At 43.5% G+C, this 18,791-nt stretch overlaps 3 protein-coding genes across 6 annotated transcripts in view; 2 read left to right on the top strand and 1 right to left on the bottom strand.

The window, feature by feature from the left end:
* Window positions 1-134: 134 nt before the first annotated feature.
* On the top strand, window positions 135-3,331 carry utp3 (UTP3 small subunit processome component). Its single transcript, XM_003973399.3, has 16 exons — window positions 135-292; window positions 497-584; window positions 686-742; window positions 818-874; window positions 962-1,058; window positions 1,142-1,210; window positions 1,291-1,412; window positions 1,508-1,663; window positions 1,737-1,808; window positions 1,985-2,025; window positions 2,115-2,211; window positions 2,311-2,427; window positions 2,498-2,634; window positions 2,708-2,759; window positions 2,918-3,025; window positions 3,141-3,331. The coding sequence occupies exons 1-16, from the start codon at window positions 276-278 to the stop codon at window positions 3,228-3,230; spliced, it is 1,377 nt and encodes a 458-aa protein (XP_003973448.1). The 5' UTR covers window positions 135-275; the 3' UTR covers window positions 3,231-3,331.
* On the bottom strand, window positions 3,254-6,138 carry ppcs (phosphopantothenoylcysteine synthetase). Of its 3 annotated transcripts, none has more exons than XM_029826503.1 (4): window positions 5,926-6,138; window positions 4,200-4,734; window positions 4,020-4,123; window positions 3,254-3,895 (listed from the first exon to the last, which is right to left on the bottom strand). In XM_029826503.1, the coding sequence occupies exons 1-4, from the start codon at window positions 5,986-5,988 to the stop codon at window positions 3,569-3,571; spliced, it is 1,029 nt and encodes a 342-aa protein (XP_029682363.1). In that variant the 5' UTR covers window positions 5,989-6,138; the 3' UTR covers window positions 3,254-3,568. The 3 variants fall into 3 exon arrangements, with proteins under 3 accessions (XP_029682363.1, XP_011612287.1, XP_003973447.1); XM_011613985.2 differs by lacking the exon at window positions 5,926-6,138 and adding an exon at window positions 5,474-5,549 and having other exon boundaries at window positions 3,436-3,895; XM_003973398.3 differs by lacking the exon at window positions 5,926-6,138 and adding an exon at window positions 5,433-5,539 and having other exon boundaries at window positions 3,436-3,895.
* Window positions 6,139-7,428: 1,290 nt separating this feature from the next.
* foxj3 (forkhead box J3) overlaps window positions 7,429-18,791 on the top strand; it is a 54,012-nt gene continuing 42,649 nt past the window's right edge. The window contains exon 1 of one of the 2 annotated variants that reach the window (XM_029826362.1): window positions 7,429-7,810. The gene's annotated coding sequence lies outside the window, so the exon portion shown is untranslated. The remainder of the gene's footprint in view (window positions 7,811-18,791) is intronic. The other variant, XM_029826361.1, reaches the window with a different exon arrangement.

Below are 18,791 nucleotides of genomic sequence, written 5' to 3'. Positions count from 1 at the left end.
ACATATATTTGACAACTGTATATAATTTGTAAGACACCAATCTATGAAACAAATCCTAGAAGTCACTAAAACCTTTAATGTAATAAAATAAAACGATACAAACCGGGTCACTAGATGGCGATATACGCGCTTCTACTGTTTCATACAGGCGAGTCGCTTGAAAGAGAAGAAGAAGAAAACACGGAAGCACGAGGTTACTTGTGCAGATGTGTGTTCCGCTGCAAAATATCGTTTTTTCCTTTTAAGTGTGGACAAAAGTTTCGTCAATCTAAATCATGGTTCGAACAAGACGGTGAGTTTAGTATTTTAATACGATCATGCGGTTATCTTTAAAATGAAACCTTTATAAAACCTTACTCTGCCTAGTTTGTATTCTAGTTCCGAAAACCTTGGTGATTTCATGCCTAATAAATTGTCTTGGCGGCCAACATATTTTTTTAAGGGTACGTATATTTGCAGTAGCAACAGACCGTTGTTGTGTGCTTTTGTTACTCAGGACAAAGTCGTTACAGAGGCCGAAAAACAAAGAGGAATATGATGAAGATGAACCTGAGGAATATAAGCGCATGCCTGTCCCTGATAAGGTATGATAGTCTGTGACATTACGCTTTAAGGTGCTGGTGTGCGTTCATGATTTGATGACAGATGTCAATGTTGAATAATAAAAAAAACCTCTGGTCTGCAGAAATCATCACAGTATGCAAAGGACCAAATCGACGAGTTCCACGATGAGAAGATCGCGGTATGATTTATGATCCTGTGGGAGGTTCTTGGTGTTTCAACCTTCTCATTGTTTTTGCTATTTTCCTTGGAACAGAATCTTCTTTCTCGCGGTGTTCAAAGTGATAGTGACTTGGAGGAGCTGGACGATGAGGTAAGGGCAATAAAACATTTTGTTTTTGTTTGCAACAAGAGAATTGTGTCAAAATGGAACAAAGTCAAGCTCAGCTGAATTTGACAGGAGGAGGTGATGGCCCTAGATGACTCTGAAGAAGAAGAGGAGGAGGAGGAGGAAGATATAGATATGGAAAGTGATCTAGAGGAGAACAAAGAAGAAGGTAAACTTGCAATTTCAACTTTTCACGTTTAGTCTTTTTTGTTGTTGTTCATGTCGATTAAGTTCGGGTATGTTGTACTTCAGATCTTCCTAATGAGATGGCATGGGGCACAAAGAAGAAGATGTACTACGATGCAGACACACTGAAAACCAGTAAGGATTTTGAATTGTTGAGTTGTTCGTGATCATTGCATTGCCTTTGCCCTGGATCAGTCATTTAAGTGTTGTTGCAGAGGGGAAATTGCAGGAAGAGGTAGAAGCTGAAGAGCAAGCAGAAGAGGAGGAGGCTAAAACCATCCAAAAACGTTTGGCTGCTCATCTGAGTGAGGAGGATTATGATTTAAACTTTTTCCAGGTTTGTTAAATGTTCTCTGGGAGACCTGTAGTTATTTCCAAGTGTGATGATAAGCTCGTTTGAATTTTGGCTTTTGTGTTGATTTCCAAATAAAGCAATTTGCAGTTGAGGAGAAGGATGAAAGCAAAACTGTAGAAAAGGAGGAGAGGATTGTGAAAGACCTCAAACAGATGTCGCAGAAGGAAAAAATGAAGCTTTTGAAGGAAGAGTCACCAGAGCTGCTGGAACTAATTCAAGACTTCAAGGCAAAGGTAAAAAGACCTCAGTTAATGTTAGAATTCATTTGTTGTTGCAGAAATGGTTAAACCTGTGTGATCTGTGTAGCTCACTGAACTGAAGGATGAGTTGCAGCACCTTGTACAAATGGTCAAAGATGGAAAGATTCCTCCTGGAAAGGTAGTTTGAGCATATACAACACCTACATCATTCTATACAAACCATCATAATGTGAATTTAGATTTTTTTTTTTTATTTAGTACCTAATCTTATAATTAAAGTAAATTTATGATTTAGTTGGGGGTTTTTTTTGTACCTAATGTTCTAAAATTAACTGACAACTTTTTTGCCCAAAGGGGGCAGACTACCTCAAGATGAAACAGCACCTCTATCTCAAGTAATTGGCACTTACTTTGTTCTTAGAGCTCAGAATTTGAATTTAAGAGCTCTTTCTCTAACAATGAATGGTTCTTTTATTTTAAACAGTTACTGCACAAATATCAGCTTCTATTTGGTGTTAAAAGCAAAACGGATCCCGGCTCACAACCATCCTGTGATTGAAAGACTTCTCACCTACAGAAATGTAAGTGCAGCTGTCCCATACAGTTAACACTTTCCTCTAGAAATAGAATCTTCACATGTATGAGTTTTAGTTGGCAATCGTTTTGCTGATTTGCCACAGCTCATCAATGAACTTGGAGCGATTGATGCTCGGCTCGCGCCACAGTATCGGGAGCTTCTGTCTGGTGGGCAGGAAGATCAAGAGAGCAAGGCGCGAGTGACTGTTCGAAAGGAAAAGGTTTGTTATTTTCATGCACTGTGTATTTTTCACATCAAGAATGCATCATATAGAACATTTTTGTTGACAGAAATCTGGAGAACCTGCACCTGACACGGAAGCAGACTCAAACTCCGACCTGGATGAGGAGGCAGCCCTGCGGTTCTACAGAGAGATCGAGGAGCAGGTGAAATTAAAGAGGAAAGCCAAAACCAAAGAGCATGAAGAGTAAGTGGGATTACCCTCTGGAGGATGGGTGACAGACAACCTGCAAATCTGAATAATTGTCAATTTCTTTCAGGTTTGAGGAGGAAGAAATTGATCCACTTGCAAAGAGAGGGATCACTTATGAGGTAAAGAGTTGCATTCACATGATGAAATCTTTGTAATTACAGCATGGCATTAAAACACCAGGTGACAAACTACCTGCAGACTGACAATTTAATGTCCTCAAGCTTCTTGGCTTTAAGTTTTCTAAAAAATCTTTTAACTACGGCTGTCAATTCCATAGATGGCCAAGAACAAGGGACTCACGCCAAAGAGGAAGAAAATTGACCGCAATCCCAGAGTCAAGAACAGAGAAAAGTTCAGACGGGCCAAAATCCGCAGAAAGGGACAGGTTTGTGTGATGTGGTTTCTTTTTTCTTTTAAGCCATTGCTTTTTCCCCTATTTTCACCAGTCTTAATTGCTTCAAATGCCATTCAACATTGAAACCTCTGTTTATATCTGCCAGGTGCGCGATGTTCGTCGGGAGGATAAGAAATACAGCGGAGAGTTGTCTGGCATCCGCGCTGGTGTCAAGAAAAGCACCAAACTCAAGTAAAAATGAGAGTGGAAACACACCAGTGGACTTATCTGGAACATTTAATGTCATAGAATTATTCAGCATATTAAAAAGGACACTCATTATTGCTGTTGAACATTTTAAACACTCATCACTTCCTGTACCATCTGTATCAACCCACATAGTTATGTTTGCAGACACATTATAAACTGACAAAATAGGGCAAGATATGTTACAAAGTACCAGTAGGCATTATTCACACCATTTAAGCAGCCCAGATAATAAAGTAACTTCCTAAAAGAGCAGGTGAGCATGTGTTAAAGCTAGGAAATGGAAAGAGCAGCAATGTGGAGCTTGGAGAGGGAGGTAATTGGCCTTTAACAATTTTGTTGACTGATGAACTTCTTGTGGGCTGATGTCAGGTTGCTCACTATTCTGTCCTCGATCTCCACCTCGTTCTTTTCATCCTCGTCCGTGAGGATCAGCTCTGTTTGGGTCTCGGGTGTCACCACCACCACGTAACCTCGCCTGGAGTCCAGCACATTGGCGACCACTACCTGGTGCCTGTAGGTGTCCAGAGCCCGTCGGGCCTTTTCCAGCAGGATGTGTGGATCTGTCTCCAGCTTAAAGGATATGACAAATGCCTGAGGTGCCCAGTCTTTCACCAGGGGGGACAGAATTTTAGGCACCATGTTCAAGCTAAGCTGAAGGAGAGAACAGCGATATTTTTATGGCAGCTTATGTCTATATGCTAATGTAACTGCAGTGTTACATAGTGTAGCGTATACGTTAATTTAGGACATCTTTGGTATTTGCTTGTTCACTTACTTGAAGAGGTCCATTGGAAGACTGGATTTTGTGTTCAGGCATCTCTGATGCTGGGATATAGAAGTCTGACACAGCAGCAGCCAGATAAAACATAGCCATAGACCCTTGATGCAAAACAAATTGGAAAATTTGTTTCAACAGCATGTTGTGATGAGTGGTTTTTAAATGAATAAATTCTACCTATAGTGCTGAGGGCCTGAGCTGATGCTTTAAGGAGATGCAGATAATCGGACAGGGTGTTGAATTCAACAGGCAGAAGAAGTGTGTTTTCTTTCACTTCCTGGTATTTTTTTAGCACTTTGGTGATATTTGGAAACACCTGCTGGTTAACGACCACTTCTGCAGCATCGCTGGATGCGTCTTCCGCGCTCCTGAACTTGAGGGCCTCCAGCATGTTCATGCTTGAGAACATGCTGTTGTAGGGGTATAGGGAGCGATGTCTGTGTAGAAAGATTACAGCATAGCCAGACTCTATGAAATACTCTGCTGAGGAGGCCCCTCGCCGGCCACTGCTGAAGTTGTCGAGGAAACGGACGGTTCGGGACTCCAGAGGAACCTTGGTGCCTCCTGATGTGATGAGAACGACCCTGCGGCCTGCTGAAGCGTGGTGCCCTGCAAAAGCAGCCATCTGCTCTCTGACCTCCTCAACATGGGTGGGTGCAGCGAATTCATCTAATGTCCCATCAGTGGAAGGTGTTCTAGGTTCTGCCATTGCCTGACACAAAAGAGAGAGGAACTTTAGCAAATACCAAAAGATCACATAACATCAATTCAGCTCTCGGATATTAACGTTACCAATCTGTGTTATGCTTGGTATAAATACCATTTTGTCAAATGTCATAGTAATGTTATGCACTGTGTGATAAAGACATTGAAAACATAAAGAACAGAGGATATTAGGTAGGGTGGACAAGAGCATACAGTTAAACTATAGTATTAAAGTAATGCAAACCAAAGCCCTGAGTAGTAACGCTAATCCCATCACCTTCACAATCCTTTGAAAAAACACATCAAAACAGTTAATTATACAAAATAATGCTGAGATAATGAGAAAAGGGGGAAATTGTACATTTTCCTCAATTTTCTTTTTTTTGAAAGTGATACAATCATGCAACATATGGATTTCCTCTTTAATTCCTTCATTAAGAGTCAGTGAATATTTTTTATGATGAGAAACAGCTTTTATTCGCCAATATTAAAAGCATAAATAAAAAGAAATCTTAACGTTAAAACCAATTGTGGTACTATATATTGTTAAATTAGTAAAGGCAGTACCTTTCAACGCTGCTTATGAGGCAATGTGCTGAACTCACTGTTGTATGATTAATTATCCTGAAATATTCACGGTGACAACTTAAAAATGCGACTCATGCTTAAAGACAACGGTGTACCTGGGCATGATCTACTACATACCTGCTTTTATTTCAGAGTTTGACCTCAGTTTCTGAACATACCGTGCGGACACTGTCAACGCTTCCTAACTGTCCCCAGCAACTTCACTACTTCCGGAAGCCTCCTTCTCTGGTGTCTAATATTACATCTTAGACTCGCCAGCGACACTAGTGGTCAAGACCGGTACTGTCACAGAGTAAAGCGGGCTGTACACATGGTTTGATAACAGTCCTGGTATTTCTGGTACGCTGTTGCGTGGTTGGAATATATCAGAGATAATGTGAAAGATCAAGTGCCAAATCTTTGAACTTTAGACTTGTGTGAGGTTTGGTGTGATTTGTGGGCAATAAAGGACCACTTGAGTCAAATGCGGTGACATGTTTCAGTGTGACTGGAAGCAAAGCCATTTTCATGGCGCTCTGAAAGCCTTGGTCAGAAATCTGTAACGAATACATGAAAATGATACAACTGACAACTTAGGTAGTCTATTAGCAGGAATAGCAGAGTCACTCACCCGACCAGGCACAGCAGGAGGTGGAGGCCAGAAATAGGGGTTGTTAAAGCGAGACTCAGCCATCCTGGAATAAAAACAAAGTGAGCGCTGCTTCTCCAGCTGTCCTTCAGCAGAATGTAGCTGTGATGCGTAGATATTGGTGGATGCGGTGGCTCGTTTATGTTTCTGTCAGTTGTGCGCCAAGTAAAATCACCGCCGCTGATGTGAAGCCCGATTGTTCGTGTTTAAGGAGAGAGTCCTCGGTGTTAAATATTATGTCAGTAGGTCCTCACCCGGGCAGCAGCTGACTGTTTCACACCGCAACTTAAGAATAATGGGCCTGGTCTCATGATGTGTTTTCACACCAGTTATCCTCCTCACCCAAAAGCATTTCATCCAAGTCATCCTTCAGAGACCAGAGCAGCGGATTATGCCATGATGAGTGCAGCCACATGTTGATTTTTTTTTAGACGTTATGGCGTGCTTGCAGTTTAAAAGGCTCTTTTTTGATTACATCTGGTTGTGGTACGCTCCCCAAAGCTGTTGTCAGATAAAACACCGGCGTTTGAAGTCATGGTGACATTCAGATCTCTCACTGACAAGTGGGGCCCCGGCTGCTTCTGTGTGTCTGGGCTCTTCAAAGAATAAAGAAGACCTGAGTCGTGTCAGCAAGAGAGCGTAAACTGAATGTGGGAAATCTGAAATGACGACGCCACACACACTGTGGCAGCCAGTTATTTCAGGATCCATTATCCAATTTGAAAACGGCGGCCGTTTATTCAAGAGCGAAATGGCAAGCAGTAACGTCATTTGACCGGTAGGAGGCGCTGCTGCATCACTGACGTCTGTTCTAATTCAAGGTAGCCCTTAAGTTGTGTGGAAAGTTTGTTTTTAAAATTTATTCTAAAATAGTTACTGTAATCCAGAATATTTAATTATTATCTAATTCTGCTAGAAAAACAAAACAAAAGCCTTCAATATCTGCTAAGCACAGTACTATAATTCATCCGTAATAACCTTAGGTAAACTGCGCTTTTTTTATTTGTTGAAGGTTTGTTTTGAGACTATCACCGAGGTTAAAAGAAAACTTTACCCAAGAGTACAGGATTTTAAGCTCGTTGTATGTAACCATAGTGGCAATTTGCCGCATGCCTCTATCCATAGTATTCTAGAGCCCTAAAGCGTTTTACCCCAAAAAGAAATAAAATATGAAATTTGCAAAAAGTAATTCAAACAAAAATATGTCATCCGGTACAAATTCTATTCTAGGGTGTGCTCTTCCTCTCATGTAACTTTACCACAATCAGGTCACCCTTCTAAACTGATTGCCCTCTCGATGTTTTACCCTGTCTCAAGGCCCCACTTTATTGCCCTCATGTTTTACACCGTAAATGTTGGATTTCAGAGTCTTAGTCATTCAATAAAAGCAGCTGATTAAAACTGTTGACTTAGTTGATCCCGCGTTGAGGTGCGTGCGGGAGTGCACGCGCCGCAATGAGCACTGCGGGACAGGACGGGGAATCTAACGCGCGCTAGTTTCTATGGCGGCAGAGGAGGTGAGGCAGAGGGAAAAAAAACACCTTGTGCGCCGTCCAATGTGAAAGTAGTTCCGCGCACTTAACCCAAATGGGGGAGAGACCCGGATGTTAGCTCGGCTACCGAGAGAAAGGCGAACGGGAGAGGGCGGGGAGAAGCCGAGGAAGGACGCCACGGCACCACGGGCACACCGGGAAAGCTAAGATTACGGCGTCTCTTTTCACTGGACGATAACGTCAAGAGCATTGGACATTTCTGGGGAGCCCCCGCTGGCTGAAGGAGAGAAGGTGGAAGGAAGGGGAGGCGGCATTCACTCTGAAACTGGCGTCTGGATTACAGGGAGCCACCGTCACAACAGCTCTCACCCAGAGTAAGTGAGCTACGCGGGCATGGAAGTTGAACTAAGGCCCACGAAATGGACGACTTTGTCGGGGAAGTGAGCTGCACCGAAGTTGTGGGGATTGCGCCCAGCGAATAGGCCCTAACACTCAGATTTCGGCTCCTTGTGGTTTGGTGTGTGAGGACACTCAGTCGAAGTGTGTGTGCTTCCCTTGCGGTCAGTGGTCGTACACCTCTGCCGTGTTGCTCCAACTCTCTAAGTTGACAGCTCCGGCGCTAGCCTGCTAACACCTCCATGCAACCGGTGACAACTGACAGGGCAACTTTGACAGCTAGCTAGCCAGTTTAGGTATCCAGCTAACTTTAGCTCAGCGTGTCGGTCAGGCCGGGGCGAGGTGTGTGCGCGTTATCTTTGCATTAGGTGCATATGATGACCTATATTCCCCCGAGTCCTTTAACAGCCATCGCTAGCTCGTTGTTTGGTATGTGAGGCGTGTGTGTCTCCAACATTTAGTGTGTGTGCGTGTGTGTACGCGCGCGTGTGAATGAAGCCAGTGTGCTCTGATGGTATTCGCCTCACAGCTGTTGCAGTGTGTTTTCTCATCTGTCAATCGTGTTTTTTAGGCTGCTAAAAAAAAAAAATTCCCTTCGGAAAAGAAACGACCCTTTTATGTGCTGCTCGGCGGGCGAGAGGGGGGCATCGTTGTCATGTGGGTGCACGATCAACAAGTGCAATGCATGTTTCAGGTGAATATTTCTGCTGCTGCATTTGATCTGGACGGTACCTTCTGCCTTTGGGTTGTGCTCATACCCTCCGCGACCTGCACCGAGATGTGCAGGTACTTCTTACTCTTGCGTGCACATCACTCGGGGCACGCTTCTATTTTCTTTTGGTATGTCTGTAGTTGTCCTACATGACTTAATGCCGGGGCTTTAAGCTGCACAGCGGTGGCATTTACGTGCAATTAAATCCAAATCGGAGCCCTTTCTTTTTCCTGCCCGTGCCCAATAGTGGCTGCACGACTGACCCCGCATTTTGCACCAGTGTCATTGTTATGATGGACATCTTAAATGCATGGGATTAAAACTGTGACTCATTCAAAACACAAATTTCCCCTAATATCCCAGCAGGGTTAGACTTTCTGTTTTCCCCCTTTCTCAGACATGAGCCACACAGCGAACCGCTGGGATGTTACACCCCCCCCCCACCAGGTATGCACAGAACCAGGAATACCTGCAATTGAACAAAATCATTTCAGTCATTCGGCGTCCAGGTGCAAATGACCTCACGGGTGGCGTGATCTGTTTGTGTCGGTTATGCAAAGTTTAGGACCGTTTGGGGCCTTGGTGCAAATTACAAAAATAAGATTGTAAAGATAATCTTGCTGGATAAAAAAACAACCCTCTGCTCTTTAAAACAGCTCTGTAAAATAGTGACAAACACTCTTGCCTGCACACTAGCTGCAAAGAACGAGGGTAGGCAGATTAAGTGCGTAGAATTTAGAGAGAATCCCTTGTTGCACTACGACTGCATTCATCAGATGTTGCACGGTCATGAGCAAAGTCTTTATTAGTTCTTTACCTTCCTAAAAAGGGGATTCATGCACGTAAAAACTCTAAATGTCAAGAACAGTTGACTAATAAAGTGTAGCGAAGACTGCACATCTAAAGAGTCATTTTATCTGAACGGTGAGATAGTGCGCAGAAGTCTGGGCCTGATTGTCAAACATCTTCCTGTCAAAGGTGATTGCATCGCTCCCCCTCCCTCAGTTCTCATCCCGCAGCATCAATGATCTTTGAGTAACCCCGCGTGAACTTTAAACGCTCAGGAGCAATAATGTACAATTAAGATTAATTGCAGCATCATATAGGGCTAATTAAGATATATTTTGGAGGTCAGTATGCTTGTGCTGCAGAATGAATAGAGAAAAGGTGTCTGCTCTTTGAATGCGAGCTTCTCATTTGGAATTCATGATGTGGCCTTGTGCCTGTAGCCCTGCCTCACTGAGAGGCTTTTTAATTTCTCCCCTTGTTGAGGTGATTATTCAAATGGCCATCCGTGAGATGCAGTTATCAGACTTCTGGTGGTAGTTAAGCCCGTGGCAGCAGGCATGCCCATCACAGCCCCCGCCTCTCCACTCTCTTTAGTAGGAGAGCACCCAACAGGTACCCTCTGCTGCAACCCCTATTAGACCGCCACCTCTCCTCCCTCAGGCAGAAGACCTATTGTGTTGGCAGATTGGCAGATTGCAATTTATTCAAGAAAATAGCTGAATTTTTTTTTTTGGCACAGTGGAGCTGCTGTTGAACAAAGGCCACAGTTCAGTATTTTCTATAGCGGTTTTTGGTCCGAATCCAGGAAAGATTTGATTTAATTCCCGCCTGCTTTCATACGCGGAGTCGGATTTTCTTTCTCTACCCATCATCGCCCATCGTCTTGCCGTTCATTGTGATTCTCACCTTGGATTTGGATTTGAACAACACCCCTTTTTCTTTCAAATTGAGCAGATTGTGCCATATAGGTAGATGCTGCTCCGGAAAGAAGACTGGCGTTTATTTATTTATTTATTTATTTACTATTTAAATCCCAGATCTCTGTCTATTCCCGCTCCAGTCCAAAGTTTAGCTCTGCCAGACATGCCGCTGAAATGGGACTCGCTCATTCTTCATTAGTGAAGTCGGGCACCACCAGAATGCAGATGAGCTATAAAGCAATTCATCTGCTGTATATGCCTCCCTGAATCCAATTTGAATCTTGTTTGCAGTCACATTGTGTAAGCCTGCGTCCCTGCGTTGAAGAACTCTCTTCATGGGGGAGATCAGAGGGGGATAATTGCACTTAAGTGAACCTCATTTAGAGCCGGGCATGGCAATTTCTGGAACTGCAGTTCTCTACGTGTTTAGGGGCTCGGCTCAGCCGTCACCGAGACTCCGTAGATGATGTATCAAATAGTGAATAGAATGACATTAGCATGGCACCATGGGATGACCGATCTGTGGATGGGTTTTAATTAGTGTGTGCATGTCTTGGAACAACTTCCCTTTTCGTCTGAAGAAAAGTGTAATTAAAATGACAATTACTAATGCATTCTTTTAGCAATGATTGAAAAGAAATGATTCTCAAGGTATTTCAAGGTGGAGGGAAAAAAGCCAGCGCACCTTCTTCAGGCAGAGGCCCACGAGCTGGAGGGAAGCCTTTTATCATTAATGTTATTCAGCAGCCAAATTCTGTGTTTTGCTCAGCTGGGTGCTTTAATCTATTTTTGCTGTAAATTAATGAATTTTTTAAGAGCCCCTTGCTGGATAAGGGTGGATGTGGGAATGCGGCACTGGTTGGGTTTTCAAACGTGCTTCTACCCCGGCACCACGTCCCCCCCCCCCCGCCCCTCCCCTAAACTCTAGCCCTCCTCATGGGATGGAGAGAGCGAATTTATTGAAGCACTAGACTTTCATTTTTTATTCATCCAGCAGTACTCTGCCCAGCTCTCCCAGTCCCACCTCCTCCCAGTCTATTGAGTTGAATGTGTCAGCGAGGTCCTATATGATCCAGTTGATTTCTGAGGCTGGGGGGGTGCATGTGTATATATGAACCCAAAAGACAAGTAACCCATGTTTTCATTCAAGCTTATTATTAAGGACAATCCAATCCAATGACATTGAATTGGATCCAAGTGTTATCTGAAAGTGGAAACGCTCTTATTTTCCCCCGTCTGACTAATCAGAGCCTCTGTGTCTGTGGCAGGGGTCCCATAACTGCCCACGCTGGAGCCTGCAGGGGACGTTTTAGGGCTTATAATGACAGGATACTACTCTGTGACACGGCGCAAAACTATGTGCCTCCATAGGGAAATGTGACGACGGAATAGTAAGTGTGCTGCTTGATGATCGGTGAGTGATCCGTTATAATACCCGTCTCATTTCTAGTAGCTTATAAAAGGCCAGACTCTTTAGGGCACAGCAAGGTTACGACAATGTGCACCCTCACACGCAACATTAGGGAACTCCCTCTCACATTTTCTACCCTTACTTCAGTTGAAGCTCTCTTAGCCTTGGCTGTCATGTGACCATCAGATCTTTTTTTAGCCATTGGATTTGACCTTTTTTACATAACTCTGCGTACCAAGAATGATCAAAACTACAACGATCCCAGCTAAATGCTGCAGCTAGTTCCAGAGAGGCGTATGTTTGTAAGCAGGTTAACGGAGCCATATTTTGGACAGAGGAACCTCTTTAGACCAGGCTTTAGTCTTGACATATCCAGACATAACCTATTCATCCTCACTCTTCAGGTTTCCACTCTCCACACTGCTGTGCTGTCACCTATAAATATCAGTGAATGCTGCCTCCACGGCACAGCAGAGATTGGAGTAACACTTAGGAATAAACTATAATCACGCTGCCATTTCTAAATGATGCTTCAGCCCAGGAGTCAATTTCCATATTTTTATGAAACGGCATAAATAACGGCGCCGTGACGACGACCAAGCCGCCGTGCACAGTAGATCGGTGCCATAATCAAATTTTGCCTGATCAGATAGAATAATGGCGCTGATCTCTGCTGCATTAAAATTGTCTCTGGGATTTCAGCTCTTACACCTGGACATAGATATTGTATCTGTCTATGGCAATTATTTTAAAATATCTAACTAACTCTGCGATGAACTGGAGCTGAATCAGCGTAACGATCTTTTCTTCCTGTGCAGAGTTCAGATCTTTCCCAAGAGTATGAATCATATGCAGATATTGGGAGCTTTAACTGGCAAAGAATAGAAGAGGAAGAAGAAAATTCTGATACCAGGGGACATATCAAAACTCAAGGGGACAATTGTACAACGTGAAAATGATTAAAGCCTTCAAAATAAAACCTTCAGTTTGTCCAATTCATTAGGAATTATGTAGGTATTCTGTACAATCTCAACACAAGTATTCCTGTATAATTCAGCCACTCCACCCTGGATGGGATGTTTAGAAGCTGCGGTTGTCTTTGCTTTGAACAAACTCCATCCATTTGGCTCACTGATGCAGGCGCAGACCAGTCCTCTGACGGCTTCTGATGATGTGCCACTGAAGTGCTGCACCGCTAGGTTTTCAGACAGATGACGGTAACCGTGCAAGGTTAATTCACTACTGTCAGATAAGTGATCGTCTGAGTGTTACCGAGTCATCTGGGCGTACGACCATTACGGACCCACCCTGCATTAACAAGGCTTTCTGCTCTTGATTAATAAAAGGTTTCAAACATGTTTCTTCTTGGTCTGTTGGTGTATCTGAACGGTGTGGTCTGCTCTCACAGGGTGTTTTCCCGTGCGCTTTCCTACCTGCACGACTGTGTTCTACAGCCACAGTCGGTGGGGATTTTGACACTCTGCCACTGCTTTTGCAAATTATCACAATTTTATTTTTTTTTATTAGACAATTTAGATGACAGACAAAATTGTGGGTCCCACAAATCTTTTTTTACAAGTCCATTTTGTGGGTGAATTTTAATGCATGCTGGCAAAATGATTTAAACTGTTTGATGCCCATATCACTCGGTATCAAAAGATCAAGTATTTCTCCTAACACAAGATTCTGTGGTCTGAGGTAAAAGCTGGGGTTTAAGACCACAGTATAAACCCTGATAAGACGGTGGCTAATAAAGTAGCCTTGAGGAGGAAATTTGCTGCCACACATACGTCAAGTTCGTCACCTGCTGTCTGGTGACAGGCTGAGCGTTTTCTGTGGAACCACCCGATAAAGTCCACGTGAACAGTCATGTGTCAGTTAATCAGTTGTGAGAGCTGGGAGCAGCCTCTTCTTTTGTTTTCTGATGTCAGACAAGGTTAATGTGGAATGGTCCAGAAATAGCTTTATGTGGAAGGCGGGACTTGTGATGCTCGTGATTGGCAGGGGCGATTGCTAATTGTAGCAGCAGAGTGCTGGATCTGTTGCACATCTTCACCAGTTCCCTTTTTCTGCCCTGGCGTTCTAGTCTGTGCACTCCATAGAAGGTCATGTCGCACGGGATATTCAATTTATCTGACTTTTGTTGCAGAAGCTGCTATATTAGTCTTAAATTTGGCGCTTGGATTCTCCATCCGTGATTCAGAAAACCCAGAACGGAAGCCAAAGATTCTCCGGAGATGGAGGAAACGTGGATCTGCATGGAGCAGGGACCCACCACGACGGCCGGCTCCCTCACGCCCCACCACTCCCACCCCATCCTTTACTTCTCTAACATAACCTTTAAAGTTTGTGGATGAAATAAATAAATAACTAACTTGATTCCTCTCTGCACCAGAGTCCCCTGTGTTCCTCACTTAGCAAACAAAGCGTCTGTAGAGAGTTCCGAAGAATGCATCTTATTACTTAGATGAGTCATACTTCCTCTGGTCTGCATGCCTCTCCCTGAGGGTGGATGAATGAGAGGGCGGTGAGGCTGGAGGAGGGGTTCCTTGGTTAGGAGGACATGTTCTGTGCCAGTTTCTCAATGGAACTCGGGGAGTTTTCACATTGAGAGCGATTGTTTTGCCGGTCGCTTCCCCTTAACTTTTCTCTCCTGCTGTGCGTTCATGTTTGCACTATTACGGCACTGATGTCAAAAACAGTCAGTAGGTCCTCAGTAGTCAATGATTTGTGATTTTTGCCATTTGCCAAAAAGAAGGAAGTAGCAATCGCAGCTTTTGGGGATGTTTTTTGAGTTTTGACTCTTCATCCTGTAGATCTGGCAGATTCACACAGCTCAGAGGAAATTATGCTGGTCATATACAGCTTCTGAAGACAATCAATGTTAAGGAATGATTTTCTTTTTGTGTGTGTGTGTGTGTGTGTGTGTGTGTGTGTGTGTGTGTGTGTGTGTGTGTGTGTGTGTGTGTGTGTGTGTGTGTGTGTGTGTGTGTGTGTGTGTGTGTGTGTGTGTGTGTGTGTGTGTGTCATCACCAATGTAGCCTGTGAGCACGGTCACATTCACATCTCCTGTGGATCAGGATGCCTGAGTCCACGTGAAGAAGGCAAATTCACATTTTGAGTCCAGCTGTGCTCCGATCTGAGCCCTGGTCCCCAAATGCGAAACAACCATAGGAATGTGTCTGTGTGTCGTTCGCATGTATACGTCAGTGCCAAATCGAAATGTAATTGTCCTCAGGTGGTTCTGTGACCGAAAGCTTTCAGTCGGCTGAGTCACGGCGTTCGACTGCTCGGAAATCTCAGGCCCTGCTCTGACCCCGCAGCACAGCCTCTCTGCCAAGGTGCCGCGGCCCTTGGAGGGAAGCCCGGGGTCTTGGCCGCACCTGCACGGTGACAAATCAGTCTCAGCCCTGCTGGAGGAAATTTTATATAGTGGAATATAACGGACTGCAGAGGATTTTGCATGCATTTAGGCGTGCATGAACATCAGGAGGCCTGGTGGTAATATAAAAGTGTGTGGATTTACGGTGTGGTTATCCATCTAATATATTCTTTATGGTTTAATCCAGGGTTTGATGCATAAAGCGCCATTGAAAACTAACCCTTGCACAACAACTTGCAGATTCATAAGTAAACTTGTCAGGATACTGATGAAAATCTGATTACTGAGAATTACTTCCCCATCAGCTCCAACGCTCTAGATACGTACCTGCTCTCTTTGGGCCCCGGCCAGAATCTATGACTCACACGAGGCTGCCTGACCTCATTTTCAAAGTCTTGCAGAAATATCACATCCCTGTTTAGTGCAAGGTAATGCAGACGCTAAATAAGTCAATTAAAATGTAGCTAATGCACAAGTATTTGTGGAATTAAGTGTGTAAAAGCTGCATCAGCATGGCAGCGACCTCAGAGGATTTCCTTTATTATGAAGAATATACATAGTAAATGGCTGAGCTAGGGAATCTCATTAGAAGTAAACTGAGGCTGAGGCCACATTGTTGTTTTCTAAAGTTAATTTAAAAATATAAGTCACTTATGGGCTTTCATAAAACAGTGATTCTGCTGCGTCTTCCCAGGTTGTGAGGTGATGGTTCCTGCATGTCGACACGGCAGTTACTTCCATGAATCAGTGAAAGTGGCTTCAGGGCAGAAATCACTTTGTTTTGGGAATGACAGGCATGATTTTTTTCCCCTTTGTTCTCATTAACTACTTAAACATAACTTAAATAGTGTCCAAATGATGATGTTTGCTACTTTGTGTGAGAAGCAAACAAGGGAAAGGGCTTGTGTGTCAGACGGAAGAGATTAGACGTTCCAGTGGATCATGTTTCCACTTTAACAGCTAATTGTTTTATTATTTTTTTGTTGTCTTCCAGTGAAGCTGAGACAAGCTGTGCCATTGAATGTGGCGTCTTGGCTCCCCATCTACAAAGCGGACTCGCTTTGATATGCCAGTTTTGTTTTAGTCCTCCGCCTTCACCTCGACATGATTGGCCCCGCTCTGTTCGACCTCCTGGAACCCCCCCCCCCCCCCCCCCCCCCCCCCCCGGTGCCCACCCCGGGGTGTGTGTTCAGTCAGTTAGTTGGCTTCCTCTGAAAGAACCATGCCTTCACTTCCTTTCTAGTTTCCCTTTTATTAAGATGCAGAAGTCAGCATTGCTCTAAAAGGCAGGGTGAAGGGGAGGTACTGGTGTGTGCAGTGGGAGGCTCTGGGGGCCCTGTAAGGATACTGGGACTGTTTCTAAACCATCTTCTGTTGTTGCAACCAAATTTGTGCACCTCTGTCTTTTGGGGTTCGAGTCTAAAACCATTCTAATTCGACCAGACCAACTAATTAAATTTTCTGGATGATTTAAATCTGATGCCTTTCCCTTTAAATCCGGTCCTTTTGTTTGGTGTTTCCCAATAATTTCCTGTTTGTGCTTGGCAGCAGTGATCTCCTCGTGTCTTCATAATGACAATCTGCACTTTTAAATACACACTCGGTTGGCTGATCTTGTACTTTACTAGGTGATTGCAACCAATGCAAGAGTGAGAGTTTCAGGTCTAAAATGGCCCAAACTTGTGCCAACTCCATCATTACTGGTTGGTTCGCAGCATCTGGTCGCACCATAGTCACCACAGCCGCCTGCATTATACGCTGCTGATTCCAGTCACAGGACGTGGGAAGGAATTTTCGAGCTGGAGGAACAAGCGGTAACACACTGCTTCCAAATGACCGCAAAATGACTTAAATGTCATAGTGTGTTTCAGACAGAGGGCTTTTTTTGATTTATTTTGACTTTCTCCAACTTTATAATCAATGTATTGAAAGTTGTTTTGACTGACTGTGTTCGTCTTTGTCATATTGCAACGTCTAATTTGATGTCCAGTTTTATTTTGGACTTGTACAGATTCTACTTCATGTCTGAAGTTTAAATATATACATTTGTTTTATTTAAATTAAAAGTGTGCATTATCTAACTGAAGCTGGGGCTGCTGGCGACCTGCGTGGCGTTATAAAGAGAAGGAAAAATATAAAGCTGGAAGTCTCTGGACAGAAGTTATTTTTTAAGTTCTTGTTCTTCTTAAATTCCGTCTGCTCAGTAATATATGAGTCACAGCAGACTGATGAAATAAACGGATTAATGCTAAAAAAAACCCTAACGTAACTGAATAACATTTCTTTTCAAAATGTTTGCCCTATTTTAACCATTATAGGAGTTTTTGAATGCAATTTGTCACAGCAGACAGAAACTACACAATAACTTTGTTGGATGGGGAAAACAAAAGATGCCGACACAGAATCGCCACCTTTTCCACCTCCTCAGATGCATCTTCCATTTTTATAAGCGGTTCATATCCAAGAAAAAAATTACACAATGATATTAACTTCTGCCACGATGTTGGGGGGCATTTGGCCACAATCTGAACAAAGAAACAAGATGCATGTAAATAGTGCAAATGTTGGATGTGAAGTATTCTCTACCTTCGGTCTGATTGGGGGGGGGGAAACATTTCAATGCCAGGTGTAAAAGGGGCCCATTTGTGTTCCAGGTTCATTTTAGTTATGGTGGAGCAGATGGTACTATAAGAATGTTGATCTTCACATTTGCATAGGAGAAAAAAAACATTGCCACTAGAAATGAAGATAATGTGCTTGTTCTCACCAAGTGTTTTTTTTTTTGTAGATTATATTGAACCACAATTTAAATGGGGAAACACACACCGGTATCTATATTCGCTGGCTGTATGTGGGCCCAAGGTGGAGCTCTTTCTGACAGATGATAGAAGCTGTGCAGGAGCAGCCACTGGGACTTGTGTTTCATCTCTTCGCCCTGTTCTGGAGCAGACATGTAAATCTGCCGTAATGAGCACAGCCGGTGTGCTGGTGCTAGTCTGGGTGGGATAAATTCACTGATCTAAAACGGAGAAAGGAAAAGGGTGAAACACTGACAACCCTGTCATACCAGAGCACAGTCATTTATGGGGTTTAAGAAGACGGATATATCCGGAGAGTTTAAAGGAATCCCTCTCATTCCCAACCAGGCTGATCTAAGGCAGATGGGGCTTCATTAAATACCTTTAGCCACCATAAGATGAGGCATTAAACACAAATGCTGTGTTCAGCTTTCATCCAAACAACTGGAACTTCTTTATTCTGCCATATTGAAAATAAAAAACATTTGTTGATTGATATATTTGCAACACTGTTAATAATTTTAAAACCATTTTACGCCTGTGAAAAAAGTGGGACGTAATTGAGAGCATCTAGTGAGATGCGCGCTCTAGCGGGAGTATTCTCCTGTTCCACAGACGGTAGGTCATGAGGTTCATCAAAAACCTCATTACTCCAACTATCAGGCAGCTGCACTTTGTATTTATTAATACAGAATCTGATCCCACAACAGTGCAGAGAGGCTGCGGCTTCTGCATCCATCTAATGGGAAACACTCAAGACCTCTGATGAGCTTTTAAACGCCACAAATGCTGCGCATAGACGCTGCAGGCACTTAATCGTTAAATGGATACAACAAATGGACCAGGAGAAGGTTCCGCATTCAAGTTAAGAACCAACGCACTCTGCTTTTTGTTCTGAGAGCCACAGATTAGACTAAAGCGTTCTTTGTGGGACACCAGCAGAAAGT

This window comes from Takifugu rubripes, chromosome 19 (genome assembly GCF_901000725.2).
Source record: "Takifugu rubripes chromosome 19, fTakRub1.2, whole genome shotgun sequence".
In the NCBI taxonomy this organism is placed as follows: Eukaryota; Metazoa; Chordata; class Actinopteri; order Tetraodontiformes; family Tetraodontidae; genus Takifugu; species Takifugu rubripes.
The sequence above is the reverse complement of the archived record's forward strand: the minus strand, read 5'-3'. Positions and strand labels throughout refer to the sequence as shown.